The sequence below is a fragment of the Homarus americanus genome, unplaced genomic scaffold, assembly GCF_018991925.1.
Source record: "Homarus americanus isolate GMGI-L3 unplaced genomic scaffold, GMGI_Hamer_2.0 scaffold30108, whole genome shotgun sequence".
Lineage (NCBI taxonomy): Eukaryota > Metazoa > Arthropoda > Malacostraca > Decapoda > Nephropidae > Homarus > Homarus americanus.
The window spans coordinates 10,823,232-10,847,277 of NW_024748109.1; the positions used below are offsets into that span (position 1 = coordinate 10,823,232).

A 24,046-nucleotide genomic window follows, 5' to 3' on the forward strand; every position below is an offset into this window, starting at 1 on the left:
TATATATATATATATATATATATATATATATATATATATATATATATATATATATATATATATATATATATATATATATATATATATATATATATATATATATATATATATATATATATATATATATATATATATATATATATATATATATATATATATATATATATATATATATATATATATATATATATATATATATATATATATATATATATATATATATATTATATATATATGCATGCAAGTAAATCACTGTAGTTGCGCGAGATCCAGGTATATGCTGATAACCACATGTACGGTGTAATCAAGACCCACAAGCCGAATAACCCAGCAAGACCCATCATCAGCTCAGTTGGGTCAATCTCTTATAAATTATCTAAATGGTTAGTTTCTAAACTAAGTCCTCTAGTTGGCAACATTTCTAACTCTAATATTAAGAATAATATGGATCAGGTTGATAAACTCAATAACTTACATATTAATTATGATTTTAAACTGGTCAGTTTTGATGTAACATCACTCTTTACAAAGGTCCCATTTGATGATTTACTAGAGTTCCTCATAGATTCCCTGGATAATACTTCATTGCCCGTCTCGAAAGACGACTTCATCGAACTTATCAAACTATGTATTAAGGATTGTAAATTTGAATTCACTGGAGAATATTATGCTCAAAAATTTGGTATGGCAATGGGTAATCCACTCTCACCTGTATTAAGCAACCTATATATGGTAAACATTTGACACGTTATAAAGTTAAGTGAAACTGAGCAAATACTTCCGTGAAAGTAGAAAGCTTAGGGTCAACCTCTTCTTGGTGGCATGTTTTTCATATATCTATCACTGATATACTGTAGGTATACTTTAATTTTACTATTAGTATCACGATTAAATATTTTCATATCTTCTATACGTGGTAACGGAGAGACCTGCTGAAAACAGCCAATGATTACACGACGCCCCACAAAGAATGCCCCTCATTAACGGTCACAAGGCAACGAACGTGGTGATGTTCCACACACCCGTTCTTTCTCCGAGTTGGTTTACGAGCTTGCGTTGCCGCGTAACGGTTGACCCAAAAGGAAGTTGGTTAAAGTGGATGACCTTGATATTAAGTAAACCCGTTTCATTTCCCCTAATAATACCATAAAAAGCTTTAAACGAATAATATCAATTCGACGCATTCCTCAATGAATTTGTGTCTTCAGTAACTTCGTGTAACATGACTACAAGCAACATTCAAGTATGTTACTTATGTCAATATACTGTACTCGTAAGATCTCCCTCTAAAACGGGTCATAAGCTGGTGTTACAGGACAAGTAGTCTACTGGTCGAAGTTTGGGGCACTACACACATAAACATAAAGAATCACCGAAGCGATGTTTGTGTTTTGGTCGAGTAGGGGTAGGAGGAGAGAGGGAGGAAGCGGGTCATTCCTGCGGCCAAACAGTTCCGTTGTGTTCGTCTGGCCACCTATTTCCTGAAGTGCCGTCACGTCACCCCATTACACTGACACACCTCTCACGTCACCCTATTACACTGACATATCCCTCACCCCATTACACTGACACACCCCCTGTCACTTGTCACATCGTCACTCTGGCAAACACGTCACATTGACAGTCGTCACATCGACACATTGGCAAACCCTCACATCACGCCGTTATGCAACCGACCCAACACATCATTCTAGCACACCTCACCCGCCACCGCCAAAATCAAACCTCTGGCAGTCTTCCCAAGAAACCATTCGTTACTATATAACATCAGACTGGCAGCTCAACCTTCAGACACTCACCCAACTTCTCTGCTCACTTTATATATCTGATTCACAATATCGCTGCTAAATAAATGATCTTTTTGTTACCGGGTAATATGGAATGTGAAGAGGAGGAGGAAAGGCGCAATTTTGTCAAGAGAATGCATCCTGGAGTTTAGAACTATTAGCCTGTATTGGGGAATGACAGCAGCCGCCACCCACAATGATGGTGTTCCTGGAGTGAGGAGTCATAATGGGTCTCGGTGAGCGCATAAATGTGAATCTCGCCAACTACGTCCTCAAGATGGCCATGCATTGATATTTCTAACTGTAACATAGTATTATTTATCAGGACTGTAAGTGATAATTAACTTATGAGCTACAAAAGACAACCTGAGTGCAGTATCATGGTGATCATTAACGTGCCTCAGCTATTTATCGAGAATCGTGAAAAGCAACGTAGACTTGATGCTCGGCCAGAACCTTTGTGTTGAGCTGACCAACAATGACATTAGGTAGTAAGCAGCTACCAAATATGGAGGTACTGCCGCCTGGGAAGATGTTGGAAGCATAATGTGTTGTCTAATGGTAGACCCTGTTGCCATATGGCATCACGAAAATTGTGACCAAGTCCCAGGTTGCTCATCTGACTTTCTGCCTCATTTACACACAATTGCAGGGTCTCAATTGTTTCTCTTACTATTGACAACACAACATACATAATTACAGTATTATTATTATTATTACCATTATTAATATTATTACATTTTCGCCCCCATGCCCCGATGTGGGACAGTGACCTATGCCCAGGTGGGCTAATCCCCGTAAAAAAAAATATAAAATTTAAATAATTAAGCTTCCGCGAATAAGGCAAAATAACCGTGTAACCATGGAACCATAATCTTTGGCTTGAAAGTGGGAGTGAGTCTCGTAGGTCTGACGGATTATTAGGGTCAGCACATTGTAGACTGCGCCCTTTTTCGGTATACACAAAAAAGCAGTGTGACCGGCACCCATTCAGAGCTGGGTGAACTGGGGATGGCCCTGACACAAACCAGTGACATCCAGGACAACAAACGAGCCCCTACTGAAAATCCGAGAGGCAAGTTTTCATGTTATCCATTTTCATTTATCCAACTTTCCCCATCAGCAGTTAAGAAAAATAAATAAACTTCCGAATTATGAGTAAAAATCTCAACAGAACAAACCAAAGTCGAGCACAATATCACAAACTGACGTTCATCCCCGAAGAAACTCACTACAGACTACACTCTTACCCCCGGAGCTGGACCTCGGTAATACAGTATACAAACGTGATCAGAACACTAAATTCCTTGGGGTTGCTGTTGATGATAAACTAAACTGGATAAACCACATACAAGCCATTCACAGTAAAATCAAAGACTATGCTCACTTCCTTTAAATTATCTCAAAATAAATCTATTGTCTAAATATTAATATTTGTGTAACACTTTTATATTATTAGAAACTATTATATCATAATTATCAAGTTAACTAAAATTACCATTGCAATATTTTGTCATCAAGATATGATCCTGACTGTGTCTGCCCTTATATTTCACCTCAACACACCCATGTTGCATCGTTTCCACCCAGATTACTGTATATCACTATTACTCTGCTGTAACAATGCGTTAAAATTTAGAAAATAAATGTAAAAAATAAATACATAAATAAATAAATAAATAAATAAAAGTGATAAACGAGATAACATTCTCATAGTATTTACCAACACCATGTACTGTAACTTAATACTTCCTTGAGATAAACGTACAGTATGAGGTGCCACTAAGAAGGTTCAGGCTCTCGCTTGGCTAAACCATGTCAATGTTGTTATTATTGTCTACTCTGTATCTGTATTTTTTTGGCTAAATAAACTGTCAACTTCAAATCGACTTACTAAATGTTAGATAAAAACAATAAAAATTACAGCGGCTGAATTGCTGTGATGAAAGCACGAATTACCAAAGTGGCTGAGGTTTCATCACTATCTTTTGTTAAACAGAAAAAAAAAGATAAATCGTAGAGATAATAACTAAGTTCAGTAATCATTAGGGACCTGGGAACATGGTGCTAAGAGGATGGGCAGGAGACCGGGTGGGTTAAGGTAGACCTGTGATCAAGACCAAGTAAACCTGTGATCAAGACCAGGTAGACCTGTGATCAAGACCAGGTAGACCTGTGATCAAGACCAGGTAGACCTGTGATCAAGACCAGGTAGACCTGTGATCAAGACCAGGTAGACCTGTGATCAAGACCAGGTAGACCTGTGATCAAGACCAGGACCAAGTATCAATCAAGACCAAGTAGACCTGATCATCATCAAGACCAAGTAGACCTATGTGATCAAGACCAAGTGGATCAAGACCAAGTAGACCATCAAGACCATCAAGACCAGGTAGACCAGTCAAGACCAGGTAGACCTGTGATCAAGACCAAACAGACCTGTGATCAAGAGAGACCTGTGATCAAGACCAAGTAGACCTGTGATCAAGACCAAGTAGACCCAAGACCAAGACCAAGTAGACCTGTGATCAAGACCAGGTAGACCTGTGATCAAGACCAAGAGACCTGTGATCAAGACCAGTAGACCTGTGATCAAGACCAAGTAGAGTGACCTGTGATCAAGACCAAGTAGACCTGTGATAGACCATCAAGACCAGGTAGACAAGACCAGGTGACCTGTGATCAAGACCAGTAGACCTGTGATCAAGACCTGTGTGATCAAGACCAAGACCTGTGATCAAGACCAAGTAGACCTGTGATCAAGACCAAGTAGACCCAGATCAGACCAAGCCAGACCTGTGATCAAGACCAGGTAGACCTGTGACCAAGACCAAAAGATGATCAAGACCAAGGTAACCAGGTGACATCAAGACCAAGCCTGTCAGACCAAGACCTGTGATCAAGACCAGGAGACCTGTGATCAAGACCAGGTAGACCTGTGATCAAGACCAGACCTGTGATCAAGACCTGAGGTAGACCTGTGATCAAGACCAGGTACACCTGTGATCAAGACAAGGACACCTGTGATCAAGACCAAGTACACCTGTGATCAAGACCAGGTAGACCTGTGATCAAGACCAGGTAGACCAGTGATCAAGCCAGACCTGTGATCAAGGCCAGTGATCCTGGATCAAGACCAGGTAGACCTGTGATCAACCAGTCAAGACCAGCAATGATAGACCTGTGATCAAGACCAGGTAGACCTGATCGACCAAGGACCTGTGATCAAGGTAGACCTGTGATCAAGGCCAGGTAGACCTGTGATCAAGGCCAGGTAGACCTGTGATCAAGGCCAGGTAGACCTGTGATCAAGGCCAGGTAGACCTGTGATCAAGGCCAGGTAGACCTGTGATCAAGGCCAGGTAGACCTGTGATCAAGGTCAGGTAAACCCGTGATCAAGGTCAGGTAAACCCGTGATCAAGGCCAGGTAAACCCGTGATCAAGGCCAGGTAGACCCGTGATCAAGGCCAGGTAGACCCGTGATCAAGGCCAGGTAGACCCGTGATCAAGGCCAGGTAGACCCGTGATCAAGGCCAGGTAGACCCGTGATCAAGGCCAGGTAGACCCGTGATCAAGGCCAGGTAGACCCGTGATCAAGGCCAGATCATGTCGGCACTGGAGTGTTGTTGATCGAGGCGTCAGGGGTTAGGGTCGTGATAGGGAGGTGACTCTCGTAACCACAGACATGGTGTAAGAAAGGTCACTGGCAGGTGAGGATGATGGGGAGACGTGATGATTAGGGAAAGTGGCAGTGACTTGAGAAATGAAGAGGTGTATGTTGTGCTGAACCTGTGATGCTGAACTAATTAATCAAACGTGTACAGTATATTGTTTGTGCTGAACCTGTGACGCTGAACTAATTAATCAAACGTGTACAGTATATTGTGCAGTAGCCTGAACAATCAGATGGAGTATAATGTGTACAACCGTAGGAGTACTGACCTGGCCAATCAAGTGATGTATGTTGTGCTGGACCTGCGGCACCCACTGCCTCATGACTGCGAACAGGTGTGAGGGTGTGGTCGTGAGCCGCCTCAAGAGGGCAGCACATCCACTACAACCAGGGTCGAAGAAGGCGAGATCCCTGCGGGCACACTGGACACACAGGGGCGCATCCACAGGCGGGTGGGTTACAGGGGCGCTCCTAGGGGCCCGCCTGTCAACAAACGACCACAGTCATGCTCAGTATTTGCCAACACATCAAGCCGATACACTGACTGTCTCGGCCAAATGAAAGTTATAAGAAACGTGTATAGTATAATGATTGATATTTTAAGATAAGTTTTGAATGATACTAATACAACTGCTACTAGCTACTACTATTACTATAATTACTATTAGTCACTATTACTACAACTATTACTACACTAATAATGATATTTGTTGGCCAATATACTCACTGTATGAGCGACATAGTTCAGGACCTAAGACCCTGGATTTTCTAATATATGAACGATCGAAAGTACTCCAGGATTAGCGAATATCATAGACACAATTTGAAACAATATACTTATGTAAATTACGTTAATATCATCTGCATATTTCAAGCTCTAAAATTAAGAATTATATTTCAGACAGTTAAAGTGTACTGTCCGGTTTTCCTTATTCAAAGACAAGAAGAGTTACGAAGCTGTATAATTTTTGTTCGTTTCACCTGCAAAACACTATTGTTCATAACAAAACTCAATGCATCTACTTCCCCCACAGGAGGAAATTTATTTATAACTCTCCTCGGTGCGAATATCCCTACACAAAGCTCTTCACTCTCACCTGTGTCCCTTAATCTGGTCCTCCCGCCCCTGGTTGTCACTCTTGTTGCTAGAGGGTGTCTGAGCCTGCGTGGGGGCCACATGGCTGGGCTTGCTGTTGTCACTGTTGTTGTGGGGGAGGCGTTTGTGTGGAGAGTTGTGGGCGGCGGTGACGGAGGACAAGGGGGGAGGCTGGAGGTCAGTCTCACACCCATCAGCACTATACCTCCCACTGTCTTCCAGCCGCGTGCTCTCCCTGGTGATGATGTACAGGAATGCAGTTTTATTTCACAATTTGTAGAAAATATTAAAAAAAAAAGAATTGATAACAGAGGAAGTATTATGGCAGCAACATGAAGTAACGTAAAGAGAAAAGGCATCGGTCTTACAAATTATCCAAATAACCCCAAGCGTTCCAAAGGAAAGACGATTAACCAAACTGAAACCACAAAACACCCACATGAAGAGCATATGGGCAGAAGAAAGGTTTTGGTTCCTGGTGTACATTAAGTACAGGCAACACCGAGTGAGCTGTTCAGATATTTTTAAAATATGCGAAAATATCAGCAAGATTTAATACCTTCGCCAAAGTGTTCGACTCTAACATAACGATTAAGGAACATATTGATTAAAAAAAAAATGCTTTATATGCGCCAGGGAACTTTTATCTCTTACGATTAAGTTGTGTCAAATATAAATCAAAGCTGTACAGTAGTTCACACATTGGTACTACTTAGGAAAAATAAAAAACTGAAAATTGGACACCAAATCGCCTTTATTTATATATATATATATATATATATATATATATATATATATATATATATATATATATATATATATATATATATATATATATATATATTTTTTTTTTTTTTTTTTTTTTTTTATTAGGTGTATCAGAGCACCAGTGTCATACACTTGTGCCATACCGTAGTTAGCCCACAGACAACTTACGAAAATTTCATGAAAAAAAAAAACAATTTCAAATGGCCGCCAAACACGTTTTTTATTCCAGCACTTCGGAATCAAGAGTAATTTGGCACGTTAGAGCGAGTACCAGAGCGACGACTGACGGCCGGACAACTATAGGAAGTTCACCGTCACAAAGAAGTTGGATTAAAAAGAAAAAAATTGTAAATTGAAAAAAAGTAAAGGCGTGAAAAGGAATAATATAAAGTTTTATTTCAGCGCCTGTAATCTACACAGGTGAATCACTGTAAACTATTATAACCCCAAAGTGCCGTGTGTAGATCCCGGACCATCACAATTGGTTGTCAGACAGCTTATCCACTAGACCACGAGGAACCTTCATCTACAAGAGGGCAGTTAAGATGGAGTTGCATAATTATGAACCCACGGTGGTCTAGTGGATAAGCTGCAGGACTACTTATTGTGGTAGTCCGGATTCGGCATCCAGAGGTAAAAAAAAATACATTATTTTTTTATTTTCAGATAATAGGAAAAACAGACCAGATACCAACCTGTCCACCTCACTACCCAGGTCACTGCCTCCACTGCCTCGCCCGCTGCTACTGTGGTCACTGTTGGAGTCACTATCGTAGGCAGGTGGGTAATCGCCCTTGGGTGGGAACTTCCGGGGGCCCGGGTACCGAGGGGTATACTGAGCCGGGTAGTGGGCTAAGGCAGGGGCGGGGCCGGGAGCGCCCGCCCCTTCCCCCCCTCCATCACCCACACTCACTACCACCATCACCTCCTGTCAAATAAAATAACCAATTATTCTACAAAATGTCCGGCTGATGACAACTGTATTTATTACAAGATACAAATATATGAGCTACTACTTCATAAATCGGTACTTAACAGATGGGGCCCCGTTACTTCTCACTGCCTTACTCATTGAAAACAGGTTCCATAAGCCTGTCCTCCCGTTACGTACCCATTTGAAGCCGGGTAGACTGGGGGTGCCCCGGGACCAAGCCAGTGACCCTTAGGACGGGAGGTCAGTCAGTACTGTATTTAATCAGCTGCCACACCCATTTGTGTGCATTAACAATTGAAAAATATATACTTTTGTGCCACCATTAAAAAAATTGTTTCTTGTTGTTGCTACACGAGTTTTGTTTTTCACTTCTGAACTAAATATCTCCCATCACTGAAAAATTCCCGAGTGTGACAATATAATGAGGATAATCACCTTATTACGAATTCCTATTAAAAATAATAACCAATTAACTTTGCACATGTGCTAATTGTATTCATCGTTCATTAATTTACCAACTCTGTTTTTCCATGACAAGAGTTTTTCATAATAATTATAAAGGAAAACCTCCAGGTATCACTAGTTTATCGTAGTTCAGGGGTGACGGAGGTGTGGATGGTGGCTACACAGACGTCCCAGGCTTCCTGCTACGCCCCAGGCAAATGCATTACTTGCACAACACTCCTTATGTAGGCCTACACTGAATCCTCACACTCATGCTACAACTACATGTACATAAATTCTTGTGTAAAAGCGTCCACACACACACACGCGGGCATTGTGTGTGTGTGTGTGTGTGTGGACGCGTTTACATACGGTCCTTTATAATCCGAAATGAAATAATATTAACATTATTTTTTTTTCTACATTAGTTTAAAGTGTACTTTATCAGTTTCTCGTCTATCCTGTATACAACTAAATTAATCACCGATTTCTTCACCAGTAAAACATCTATAGATCAATGATTTCACAACTGTACAGCATTAGAAATTTTGTACCTGTACTGTACATAAAACGGAGTCAACGCTAACCAGTTTAAGCTTTTTAATATCTTGTAAATTTACTTTTTTTCATGTTACGCACAATTTATTATACATAAATAACACGGGAATGAAATTGGATGATAACAGTTGAAGCACAAGGAAATCACTGAACTCGTGAGTCACGTTTTATTTTTGTATGTTTCTAATAGGCTGCGGCAGTAAACATTTTGGGTGACAGATCTATTTGGTTACTATATATATATATATATATATATATATATATATATATATATATATATATATATATATATATATATATATATATATATATATATATATATATATATACAATACTAATTCTAGCTAGACCAAACGCTTTTCTGTAGACTAAAGTTTTTAAGTGAGCTAAAGCACTTGTTAATAAAAACTTAATACTAACTCGAAAATGGTCAGGAATAACCCAGTCATTATGAGAAAAACACACCGCGAAAAATTCTATCTTGTGTTCCCATTTCGTCCTCCGTCTAGTTCTAATATATTTTTCCAACATGATACTGATTGCTTAAAAATGGTCTTAAATTTAAAATCCCAAGGAGAAGGTTTAAAGTTTAAACCCAGCATCGTCTTCGAGTCTTATATATTGTTTCCGACGTCATATTTCGGTGTAGATATTCCATACGTACTTTATCCAGTAGACTTGCATTTATTTAAAGTGAATCCCAATTAATGTGAAAGATCGTTATACTTCACGGGTACAAATATTTTGTTTTAAATATAATGTTTGGAGATTGCCAAACAATAGTGAAAATTCTGCAACACCCAGAAGCTGTGGAAGAATTATAACAGCGATCTCTATATTACATTCAGTGGACTGTACACCTTTCATATTTGTTATGTATATTCTTACCACTTATGTCGATGTTAATTATTATTATTATTATTATTATTATTATTATTATTCGGGATTTAGACCTTAATATCTGTTACAGAACTTAAAATTATATGTATGTATGCAAGGCCGAGACAGATCAATATGACATTTGAGCGTACATATTATGGTCACAAATGCTAAAGATGTGCATCAGACGTAACTTCCAAAAGGGCTAGGTAAGTCACTTCATCAATTTTTCCAGATTTTTTTATTATGTAATTGTAATAACTACTTTCATTATTACGTAAATGTTCTCTGGAACTACTTGCATGCTACCAAATAAATTAGTTTTCTTTCAAACTTAGAAATTCTAGAAATGGTGCGATATTAGAGAAGAAAGAAGTTGTAGTGTTTACTATGTTTCACCTTTGACAGAAAGAACTTATGCCAGACGATTTTTCAAACCGGTTTCTTTATTATTTTAAAATAAACATTAAAATATCCTTACTGAATATGTACGTTATGTTATTAAAAGAAGGTAAAAGCAATTGTTAAATAAGAAAAATGTCCTTGCATATTACTGTCATTGTAAATATTATTGTAGACGATTTAGATTAATAAGAAATAAAGAATATTAGTTTTACTATTAATATATTAATATATCCAGTACTCCACTGACAGGTTTAAATTCGCACCTCGTAAATGTGATTGGTTAATACTTCGTAGTTGTCAACACCTAACTGAATATCGAGTCATATGGTGGGAAAAGAAAAAAATAATAATTTACTCTATGACGTTTCCGTCGGAAATTTATTGTTTTCGAGTAATTTAAATTTATTTTATAATATTTGGCCAATCAGCTTAATGTTGATGTGACGTCGTAGTCGTGCACGCCAATCAGCATGATTGCCAATGTGACGTAATACCCAGCGCCAATCAGCGCAAGTCTCAACTTGCGGGCGCCGGCAGTTGAAGATGGCGTCTGTGTGTGAAGGATGTACTTTAGCTAACTAGCCCGTTATTCAGCGCGTTTTGGACAATGATGCAACAGCCGTTGATATTTTTAGAACTCGCGGTGTTCTTGCTTCATCTGTGAAGTGTCCAAAATGTAACTCAGAGTGTCAGTACCGTGTAGATCGCCATGCATGGTACTATGGTAAGAAACGGACACCGTAGACAAGAGAGATTCGGTCAATGTGGATTTTCTGTGTGCGTTTAAGGGCACTTGGTTGGACAATTTGCATATGCCAGTCTGGAAAAAATTATTTCTTTGCAACACTTTCACTGAGAAACACTTCTCTCAGCGGTATACAGCAGGGAATTTGGGAAATATCCAACAAGTTTTATCGACTGGATTTTTTTGTTCAGAGGTTTGCGAACATTGGCTAGATAATCAGGAGCCAATTGGCGGACTTGGCATTGTAATGGAAGTAGACGAAAGTAAATTTGTTATATCATTATAAAATCGTGGACGTGAGGTAACTGGAATGAGTTGGGGGGAACAGGTGTCAAAAAGGACATTCATTTTACCAGTGCCTGACCACAGTGCTGAGACCCTTACACCACTTACTCAACGGCGGAAATATAGAAGAAAATTGTCTTAGAATTGTCTAAACATTACGAAATACATATTAAAAACAGCGAGAGAAAGACCGGTGTATTATTATAAATTCACCCAAAAAAAGAACATTACTGGCAATATTTCGCTCGGTGCTCCAAGCACATTACTCGGACGAGGACACCATGCACTTCCTCATTCAAGTCGCATCACTTTATCCTCCTGTATCTCATACTTAAGGTAAATTTCTTACACTAGGGGTTAGGTTAGGTTTTTATTTTATTTGACGTTTTTACGTTTTTTTTTGCCTTACTTTTTTCGATATCTTAATTGTGGCCCATTTCCAGCGGCAATGAAGGTCATATTTGTATTTAACACAATGAATTACACTAGAAAATCCCATTTTCAAAAGTGAATTACGTTGTTGGCATCTACTAAATACTTACCTGAGAGTTTCTTCAAATATGTCGTGTTTAATTCTTTTCTGTTTTTCCCAGCAAGTTGGTAATTAAATATTCTATCCACTTTGAAGACAGTGGATGCAACGGATTTATCCTGCTCAATGGTTCCGAATCTTTTTATAGAGAATAATTTCAAGAAAAAAAAATCTAATTTTATTTATATAGTTCTCCGGTAGTCTAAATAGAATGGTAAAGCCGGGAATAACGTATGGAATTGAATCAAAATTTCTGGAGATACTTTTTGCATGATACTGAACACGAAAATGGAAATGAGAATGCACAGAACCAGATCTAACCAAAGAAACCTACTTGGCCTACCTAACTTCCTAGCCGGAGGGTCCGCATATTAAGCAAGAACAACTTAGTATTATGATATCTGGTACGATGGAAGCAACTATCTTTAAGTGGCGGAATATTTACGGTAAAAATTAATTTCTTCGCTACAAAGCACGTAGAGACACCCATTTTAGTGTTATATGATCAGTTTTTCGCAGCGTTTTACACCACAATTTCCCTCATCCTTCAACCCTTGCCCACTACAGGTGATTTATGAACGTAGATAGATAAAAAGGAAAAACTTGATATTTAAATAAAAAGTTATCGATTTTAGTTAATATCGTCCAAAGAACACGTGGAAGATATGAACAAAATCTATAAACGCGTTCGGGTGCTAGCCGTCTTGTTCACCCTTAAAGAAAAAAATGGTCTAATGGGAAATCTTTCCATCTTCATTTATCTTGTACAAATGATGTAAGCAAAATTATTCTGATCAACTAACTGTCTTTTATATTATATTGACATAAGTGTCTGCCAACCTCGTAGTGCTCTCAGTTAGGCCGGGGTTGATAAATTTGTTATACGTACCCTTTTGTGCGAGTGATTAGGCTTGAATATGACCGACAAACAATTACTTATGTAAATGTTTGAGGTACGCTTAAGTTTATCTTATTGCAAAGTGCTACACTATTTCTAAGCATCCCTGTGCAGTAGGATTCTTCCACATTTGTACTAGTAGATATCATGGAGCATTTATTAACGTATTTAACGGATATTAGCTATTGTAACGAAAACAAAATTTTTGATGGAACTAAAATTACCGATATGTATTAAAATTTTAAAGTAATATACCTGTATCATGCTGTGGTAGTTACTGTATGTTGTTAGTGTTCTACAATAGTGTACTGTACACGTAAATTATAGTCAGTATGGACCTGAAATTGAAATGTCTTCAAGTAGTTAAAGTATAGTAGCATAACATTCTATACTCTTAACGCATCGTTTAATTCTGTATATCATATAGTGTAGATATCTTAAATATATTATACAGTATATGAATTAAGTCAACTTGTTCTTGTAGCTAGTCATCATATATTTTTCTTTAGCACAGAGTATGATGCCAATGTAGAAATGCTTGAAACACTGCAAACTTAGTCTTTCTTCCTAGACAGTACATTTGAGCAAGGAAGAAGTAAATCAAGTATTCCCTAGCCTGGTGAACAGTGTATGGACTGAATACGATGTACCATTAATGTATACATGATCACTCAAGCATACTGTGAAGTGCTTAGGTTGACTGTTGTGTAACACGACCGGCAAGGCCTACTGAGCAGCACCTGGGTTGAGTGTTTAGTGCATTTACACAAAGAAGAAAAACATTACGATTGCAAGCCTCCTAGTGACGTTGTCTTCCAAAAATCTCAGGATGGTACACCATGAGACTGCTAAGTTTCACTGATAGTTACTGATTAGTATTTGAGATGTTAAATATCTGCACATGAACAGTGTAAAGAGCTTAGATTCTCAGCGTCGCCTATACGTAATATTACAATAGATATAGCCAGTATTATCATGCCCTTACTACAGTCGGTCTTACGTTAACAGAATTTATTATAATTTTTCCATTTGCTTGGCGTGTATTACACCTGAATTACCTACATGTTGGTTGAAAAAAAAAAATCTGAGGCATCCACTGTTGACGATGTCCTTACATTTGGATATCCTTGAGTTAGGTTCTCCGGTGATGCGATACCTACCATTACCTATCATTATGGCCTCCAGTTTCCTAGCATAGAACTGAAAATAAGTCTAACGTTAACCTTAACGTGAACCTAAGAGATTTCGAAGCTAATGTACGGTAAAGTTCAATTTTTTTCTTCAAATATACAATGGAGATACACTATGAAATTGGGCAAACAACTTATGGTCGCAGGAAAATAAGAGTAAAAATAAATTAAAAATTAGGAGACAAAAAGATTACATTAATCAACACTACGAATATGCCGGAAAACCAGCTTTTTGAAGCGAGACGTGTGAAAGAGACCTAGGGGTACTTGTAAGCCCGGACCTACGGCCTAGAAAACAGTGCGTTAATGTTCGAAATAAGGCAAACAGAGTATTAGGTTTTATATATAGAAGTGTAAGTAATAAGAGTGCAGAGGTCTTATTGCAACTATATCTTGCGATAGTCAGGCCGCACCTCGATTATGCGGTTCAGTTATGGTGCCCTTATTATAGAATGGATATCAATTCACTGGAGTCGGTGCAGCGACGAACGACGAAAATGATTCCGGGACTTGGAAACCTCCCATATCAAGATAAGTTAAAGAAACTAAACTTGCATTCCCTAGAAAGACGAAGAGTGCGGGGAGATATGATATTAGTATTTAAGTAGGCGAAAGGAATCGATAAAGGGGATATAGATAAAGTTCTTATAATATCCGAGCAGGATAGGACTCGTAGCAACGGATTTAAGTTGGATAAGTTTAGGTTTAGGAGGGAGATAGGAAGGAACTGGTTCACAAATAGGGTGGTGGACGAGTGGAACAGGCTTAGCAACGTAGTAGTAAGTGGTGGAAGGCTGGAAAGTTTTAAAAGGAGGCTAGATAGATTCATGAATGATAGAGCGGTAGTAACTCTCGACAGGAGCTGCCATGCACAGGCCAACCGGCCTATTGCAGACTCCTTATGTTCTTAATAGTATGAAAATACGGAAGGCAGAGCATTCCTTAGTTTGGCTGGTCTTATAATTTCAGCATAGTCACAATTTTTTTTAATACTTCTGTGTCATATAATTATGAAACAAACCCTTCTGTCATTTTTTAATGGACTGGGTGACTTAAGACTGCCCCCTTTTGCATTTAGGCACAGGTTTCATTACAAAAGGTTGTTAAACTGGAACATAGCTACTCGCCATTTTTCTTGCCAATACCTTACATTTTACTGCTGCTTAGAGTTATGTTCAGTAAAACTAAAGATCACTGTGCTGGGCTGAGACATTTGTTAATGGCACCACAATTTTTTTTTCATTTCAATTAATTGTTAACTTTGTTTTTCATCAGGTACCACTGTACAGTTGGACGTCTCGCACAGTCACCATCTACTTGGCTATTTGTAAGAAATCTGACAAGGGTAAGTTGACGAACACTTCTTGATCCATATTAAATCAATTAAAATTCGTTACAATACCTAAGACGTGGTATGTAGAAAAACTTAATTTTATCGGATTTATACTTAAATCCACTTTATTTTCATCCCATTTTCTTAGTTATTTGTTCAATTCAATTTCAATTGTTTATTCCTTGATAGAGGAAGCGGGATCCTAGTGCTGTCACTAGGTACCCCTGAGTTATTTGTTTGATTTTTTTTTCAGGACATTTTGTGAAACGGTTATTTATCTTGGACCCTCACTTTACTATTAAAATTATTTTCATTATGTGTACGGTAAGCGAGTTTACTCGTTTGTCCTTGTATGAATTTATTATAATGTTTTTCTCACCATTTTTATAAACATTACACACACCAAAAACACAACTAAACACCAAACCAAACCAAATTAAAACAAAACAAAACCACTACTACTACTATGCTGTCACTTGGAATCGAGAATGACGATCATCCAGCTAAGAAAAATGATACGAGTTATTAAGGATGTCACCGTTAGAGAGTTCTGAGGTGACCAAAGAGGCCGATACGGGACCGGCAGAGTCGTTCACAGATGTGGCACATGTGGAGGGCTACATCTAGTGCAGGAGGGCGGCGGAAGCGTCTTTCCGGCATTGGCGCTTGTCTGCCTTGGTTTGCAGTCGGGCTAGCTCAAAGGTATTGACACCTTGTGTGGTACTCCTCTAAGTGTTTCGGTGTGGCGTAATTGTGTCCCGGGTGAGGGGGTCGATTTAGCACTTTTTAAGGTTTGTCTTAAAACTACCTTTATACCCTTTCAGTTGCCCGCCAACCTTACGTTTACTAATCGTTAGGTGACTGTAAAGTGAGTAGCTTTTTGGGCAGTCTACTGTCGTCCATGCGGGTAACATGGCCAGTCCAAAGCACTGTTCATGGATAATGGTAGCCGCGATGCTCCTACAGTTGGTGTCAGCGAGAATACTGGCATTTGTTCTTTTGTCTTCCCAACGAACTTGGAGGATGGAACGTTGACTACGTTGGTGAAAATTTTAAAGTGCCGGAAGGTGCCTCCTGTGTGTGAACCATGCCTTGCTGCCATATAGCAAGGTGGGGAGGATCACTGCTCGACATACGTGCAACTTTTGTAGCTAATTTCAGCTCCCTACAGCCGAAGACACGGGTACGGAGTCTGCCAAAGGCTCGAGATGCACATCTGATCTGATGTTGAATCTCTTCATCATTGTCCGCAGTGGTGTACAGGTGGGAGCCGAGATACTGAAAGTGGGTAACATTAGAGAGTAGTACCGTTAACCAGGGTGGATGGTGGAGGTGTGGCTGAACCAGGGGCAGGCTGAAAGAGAATCAGAGTCTTACGTGTCCGGGTGGGCTAATTCCCGTAAAAAAAAAAAATATATATATATATACATTCACCTCAAGAAAGAAGTGTGTATAAGCGTCTGCATAAGTGTTCAGGATCTCCTGTAGGTCGCGTTCAGTGTGAGCGACAAGGGTGAGGTCGTCCGCATACTGAAGTTCAGTAATGGAAGCTGCGGACATCTTTGTTATTGCCTGGAGTCATTACGTTGAAAAGACCCTTCATCCGGTACTGGATTTCCATCCTGCCAGCTAAATAGGACACTGGCACGAGTAAGGAAGGCAGCTAAGAAAATGTTAAAGTGTTTTACCCCCATTTGAATGGGGAAGAACTCAAAATGGGTGCCATTGTGTAGGACTGCCGTTCATGCCGTCGTGGAGTTGCCTCACAATGGCAATGAATTTTGGTGGACAGCCAAAACGGTTGAGGGTCCGCCAGAGGGCTTCCCTATTGACCGAATCGAAGGCCTTAGTTAGGTCGATGAAAGCCAAGTACAGGTCACGACGATGTTGTCTGCACTCTTCCTGTATCTAACGGGCAGCAAAGATCATGCCACGTGATTGTCTAAATCCACATGGAGATGCTGGGAGGAAGTTTTCCGCCTCAGGAAGAAGTCTGTTTAGGAGGACTCGGGCGATAATCTTGCCAGCTAGAGACAGCAGCGAGATCCCGAGGTAGTTGCCACAGTCTGACCGATCTCCCTTGCTCTTATAAATCTTGACGATGGAGGCGTCTTTAAGAGCATGGGGGATTTCCTCCCCTTTCTCATACATTCTCCAGGAGAGAGTGGAGACTGCTGGTAAGCAGAGGTCCTCCTGCTTTAGACACCTCGGCTGGGATTCCACGAGGCCCCGAGGCTTTGTTATTTTTCATCTGTTTGATGGCAGTAGCTACCTCTTCTAGGGATGGAGGATAGCTGAAATGGGTCCGCTCTGGATGCTGAAGGACCTGTTGGGTAGTCAGGACATCCACATGTGTTTCGGTTGAACAGTGAGTGGTAGTGCTCTTTCCAGCGCTAGAGGAGGCCTTCGTCTTCTTTAATTATGGAGTTACCGTCTGATGAGCAGAGGGGCTGCGCCACGAGTGATTGGCCCATAAACTGTTTTAGTGGAATTGACACTTGCACATCTTGTGCTGATCTGCAATTTTTTATGTTTCACATGCTTTATTTTTAAACGAGTCGTTACTTAGATTGCGATGTTCCCGCTGGGCTCCCGCTTTCTTCTTGCGGAAGGTATCAACTTTGGTCCTGGAGTATTCTTTCGATCTGGCCGAGGGTCTCTCTGAAGGTTTTTGTCATGACAATGTCGAGAATATCCCATTCGGCACTGGGATTTGGGTTGTTTGTTGTTGAGTTTATCAGGGTATTGGTGATAGGTTGTGTGCAGCGCACTTGCTGAGGAGGAATAGACCGTTGGGATTACACTTGCTCAGTCCATTTATCCCTATGGTTCCCTGCCAAATGTTAGCATCGCTGCCAACTCTGTCATTGAAGTTACCAAGGAGCCCAACCTTATCTTCTCTGGGGATAGACGTTAGCGCTCTGTCGAGGTCGGCATAAAAGATCTCCTTGATGTCATCCTCTGCATCCAGTGTTGGGGCGTATGCACTGATGGAAAAGGCATGACTCGAGTGATTCAGTGGGACTCGGAGCATCATGAGGCGCTCGATGATCCCAGTTGGCATTTCAGTTAGCCTGTGTAGGATGCGTTGGCGGATGGCAGAGCCAACTCCATAAAAGCAGTTTCTCCCCAGCGAGCTTGCTCTTCCAGACCCCCGTTCTGCGAGCGGACCCTCGTGTGGGAACCATGACTCCCTAATGGCTGCTATGTCAATGTTACACCTAGCCAGCTCTTTTGCCACAAGGGCGGTTCTTCTTTCAGGACGCTCATTTGTGCCAGTAACCAGAAGGGCCCTGACATTCCATGCAGCGACCTTAAGAGGTAGTTTTGTTTGTTTTTCGTTTTGATCTGTGATTACGATTGTGTTTTCGACCGTACAAGGTTGACCTTACTGGGTGCGGTTGCCCAGACAGGTTGATTTTTTTAGGAAGGTTATAGGTTTGGGGCACCTTTTCTAGCCCCCTCCCTATGAGGGGTGAGCAGAATGGCTCCTCAAAAGGGCTGCGCAGTCGCACAGACATGACCGGATTGCACTGCTGCCTAGAACCCAGTACATAAACGACTATCTTATCTGTTTCGCCCATGTGCAGATTTGTGACTAGAGACTCCCGGCAGTCATCTCTGCCTGTTCCCGTCGCCATGGGACTTTGGGGGTATAGGTGTTTTAATGATGATGATATATATGATGAGCTGGATGATGGCTGCGCATGAGTTGATTTATGTGGTGAGTCAGGAGCGCAGACTACAACCACACATCTTGGCTCTCCCTTTTCCTAATCCAGTGGTGCAAGTGTTGCAACGACTGAGGATCCCCTACTGGGCTAGCCTGGGCCCACGAGGCACCCAGTTAACATGTGTTGCCACGGGGAGGCACAGCAGGGGTCTTGATGGTGAAGAGGCTGTGTACTGGCAGGGGAAGACTTTAGCAAGTTGTTTCCCTGTTCACCACGAGGGCTAGCCAGTGGCGGCAGCTGAAAGCGAGAGGGAGCAAGCAGTGCTTGCACCTTAACACTTATCATAATGCTGCCACACTAGATGCATTTCACCACCCTGTTTTCGAACACACACACGTCACTACAATTTTAAAATGACCATTGCCGTATTACTTTTATCTAAATAATAGTTGCATGTTTTGATATTCGATTGTCTTTGTACTATTTGTTATCCTCTATTATTGCTTACGTTTTCACGCTTCACTTTCCTTATATTGATAGAAATTTGCAATTATGTATGATGCAGTATTACAGTCGGTATAAGCCCAGACTTGAATCTCATTTCAGCTTCGACACTTCAAGCACTTCAAAACCATTTTAGAGACAATGGAAGAAATCTCCGAAGATATACACTGCTATTCTTTCTCCTGTAATGTCTGTAACGAAGTATTCTATAACAAGAAGAACCTCCACGGACATATCAGAACACATTACACGTGTGGGAAATGTGGTGTTCCATTCTCCACCACACATGAATTGAAACATCACCAGTGCAGAAAAGCCAAGTGCCCTCCCTCAAGAAGAGAGACTCCAAGAAGTAATTCTTTCACGGTAACATCACAGGTCTCGAGGTGTGCTCCCTCCAACACACAGTCCTCCACACCACCATCACAGGTCTCGAGGTGTGCTCCCTCCAACACACAGTCCTCCACACCACCATCACAGGTCTCGAGGTGTGCTCCCTCCAACACACAGTCCTCCACACCACCATCACAGGTCACAATAAGTACCACCTCCAACACACAGTCCTCCACACCACCATCACAGGTCAAAATAAGTACCACCTCCAACACACAGTCCTCCACACCACCATCACAGGTCACAATAAGTACCACCTCCAACACACAGCCCTCCCCACCACCATCACAGGTCCCGAGGTGTGCTCCCTCCAACACACAGTTCTCCACACCACCATCACAGGTCACAAATAATACCACCTCCAACACACAGCCCTCCACATCACCATCACAGGTCACAATTAGTACATCCTCCAACACGCAGTCCTCCAAGACAATTTTACTAAATGACTTGAAGTACCATGAAGATTACCATTGCAAACTGCAACGTGTGAATAATGTAAATTCTAGGTGTGAAGTCTGTAATGAATATTTTATTAGTATAAATGAATTAAAAAATCATGAGGATAAACACAAAGGCGAGAAAAACTACCTGTGTGAGATATGTGGCCTTACCTTCTCCACAAAAGATATATTTCGGCGCCACCACAAAAGACACAAAGATACACACTGTCCAACGTGTGGCAAGTTTCTCAGAAGTCATTCTCTCTCCCGGCATTTACTAACCCACACGGGAGAGAGAAAATTTCAGTGTAATCAATGTGACAAAAAATTTACACGAGGGTACCGTTTACAGCGCCACAAACTTAATTGTGAAAAGCTTTTGAAGTCATATACAATACGAAGTACTCATCCTTCAGATAAATAAATAAATTCAGTGTTGTATTTTTTTTAGGGTGAAGAAAATCAATATCTGGAGATTATGAGGAAGCTGTACACATCAATACCTCTCAATTACAAAAAAAAAAAAAAAACTGCATACAAGAATATACAGAACACTACAGACATTAAGACCATGAGGTGAAAATATCTGCATTTGGAGTAAAGTATACAGTTAATATACGGCATTTAGCCGGTGAACGGAAATAAAGCCACAGGGAAAAAAGTCAATGACTTGTACATATTGACAACACAATATATATATATATATGATGGCATTGCACGTAGGTTAGGTTAGGTCAAGTTAGGTTAGGGTTTTTTCCGTGCCCTTTTTTCTGTGACTTTTTTTCCTGGATTCATTTAGTCCACCATAAACTATTGTATCTGTGGGAGGGACCAAAGCTTGGGCGATGGTGGGGGGGAGGGGCATTGAAGTACGTAATTAACCTGTCATCTAAGTATATAACTTGGAGATGGCACTTTCCTCGGGCAAAACCTTAAATGAAAAATTATTAATATTATATAACATAAAGCACCGTTAAACTCGTAATTATATTCCTAAGCAAAATGACCCGAACTTAACCTCACTTTCTACGAGTAGTTCTGCTTATGGTAGAAGAGGTTGGTTACTGGTTAGCGTAGCCTGAAAAATAAATGGTATCCCGAGGGGATTTGTGGGATTTCTTATCACAATGATTCTTGCGTGATGGACATAAAAGGAAAGATTTTGTATGAGAGAAAATAAAATCAGTTTATCATGCGACACAAAATGCAAAATCTGACACATTGAATGGATAATAAGTACTTTTTTCTTCTACAATCATATTGTTTACAACAGGATATAGTACTTATATTTTGTCTCTAATATATTGTAATATAATGCGCTTGCCCTTGTAGCATGTTTACTGTAATTTACCTTTCTAAAGGCAAAAACACACAAATCTGAATAGTGAAGAAGTTGAGCTACAATACATCATCTTGATGGGCACTGTATATATTATGTTCACATTTCTTGATTTAATAATCTTATTGTTTCTATATCCCAGTCTTATGTTATACCAATATGTTTTGTTTTATAGAAGGTTATTATAATATATTAATACTCCTTTAAAAAAAAACACATTTCACGGCCTATTATATTTATAAGTTATATGTCTGCTTTGTTTTCCTTAAAAGTGGATACAATGTTAAACTTAACTGGCTGTTAAGATTTTTTTAAAGGAAACTTAAGTGGTTTATGTTTAAGGTTGTTTCTTCGCAGGTTGAATTTATAAGAATAACTTTATATATTGTTTTAAAAACTAATAAATATTATACAAGTAATCAGGATTCCATATCCTTCAAATAATTAGATTTTGATTAAATATTATACGTTTACTGTAAGTTTGCTCAAAAGATAAGATGCCACGCGAGCCCCAGTAGTTTATCACAATGCTTTCAGCAGTCAGGAAATGTCTTCCTTGTGGTTTATTTAGTATAGTAATGGTTTATTTGACAGCAATACGCACAGATACTACACACATTTTCTCTTCTTGATTCTCAGCTCTGTACAGTCCGCTGTTTTCTTGAAAAGTCTTCGTCATTTAAAAGCTCGGCTTCAAATGCTACTGTACTCCTCATACAAGTCATACGAAAAATATTGTGCAATATAAATTGTTGAATTTTTTTTATGTACATTGAAAAATCAACGAAGATAGCCGAGATATCAATACCAGCGCAAAGAATCCGTTTAATCGTTATATACTGAATGCCAGATGCTACACAACGATCACTTGTAAAAGAATTTAAAGGCATTTGGATGTTGTCGATTAAATTCTTTCGCAACTGATCGGTGTGTAGTATCTGATTTCTTCGTACATGAATATTAAACGGAGTTCGAGGTTTAATTTCTGTACCATCTTCGTTGACTTGCTGTAATTCCCTCACCTCAAAAAGAAAGAAAGAAAACAATAATTTTACTGTTTTGCGCTACCTAGGAGGCACTTTATACATTAAGATTCTTTTGACATTATTAAATGACTAATTGGAGCGTGTTGCAGGTGTAAAAAATGACGTCATCAGTTCGGAAACTGTGGGCAAGAAGCAAGACCAGGACAAATGGCGTGAAGCCTGGGGAAGAAATAGGTGCCTATTTGTTCTTGCTTATACCAACTGATTTTTAATAGCTTTCAATGAGTGACTGTCAACCTGCTGACCGAAGGGCATACATACACACATAAATGCCTGATTGTTATAAGATTGCAGTAATTAACTACCAGTATCACGACCGACGCGACAAGACCCCCCCCCCCCATATTTTTCCCTCGGAATTGCGCGATGGACGTTCAAAAAAAGTTGGAAATCCGGCAAAAAACGGAAAATCACGATCCTGATCTACCTACTGTATATGACTAATGATAAATATGTGGAATAATCCACTTAAATAAAGTCACTTAATTATAAGAACAATTCACCTCTGACAATATTCAATGCAGAAATAATAGGTATAACCTGTAATGTTTGGTTATTTGATCAATAACATGAAATATGAGAGGTACACAGACAATTCAGTTATTGGAGGTTCATTTACTGGAATTTTTCCTGAACTTTAAATATTTACTTATATAATATTTACTCATTATATAGTACATTATAAATTTATGGCAAGATTGCTGTCAAAATAACTATTTTGCAGCTGAACTGAATTCACATAAAATTCCAGGTTCATCTGTAAAATTACCTGGGTTTTCCAGGTTTTCCAATCCCAATAAAATTCCCTGCCTTTTCCAGGTTTTCCAGACCAGTAGACACCCTGAACTGATAGGCTGACAGTCGAATCCAGTTTTATTTTTATTTTTTGTTTCAACCATAAAGACCATCACATTCTACAGTCTCATCTACGAAAAAATTCCAACAATTTCCTCTTAGATGAAAAGAATTGAACCCTGTCCTTTCTGTCACTAAGAATTCTAATTTGTTTTCTGGTTCACAAAGTCATCACAGATATCAGTGATCAACGTAACCAGGGGATCCTAACGCCAGTATTCCCAAGAACCAAGGATTTTAATTGTTTTATTCAGTGACAAGGGA

The 24,046-nt window shown here is 39.6% G+C and overlaps 1 protein-coding gene across 1 annotated transcript in view; it reads right to left on the minus strand.

Moving 5' to 3' along the window:
* LOC121880076 (CAP-Gly domain-containing linker protein 3-like) overlaps window positions 1-24,046 on the minus strand; it is a 184,445-nt gene that overhangs the window by 110,561 nt on the left and 49,838 nt on the right. The window contains exons 2-4 of the mRNA XM_042387085.1: window positions 8,021-8,253; window positions 6,559-6,792; window positions 5,731-5,944 (exon numbers count right to left, since the gene is read on the minus strand). Of these exons, the coding sequence (XP_042243019.1) occupies window positions 5,731-5,944; window positions 6,559-6,792; window positions 8,021-8,247 (675 nt within the window). The 5' untranslated portion in view covers window positions 8,248-8,253. The remainder of the gene's footprint in view (window positions 1-5,730; window positions 5,945-6,558; window positions 6,793-8,020; window positions 8,254-24,046) is intronic.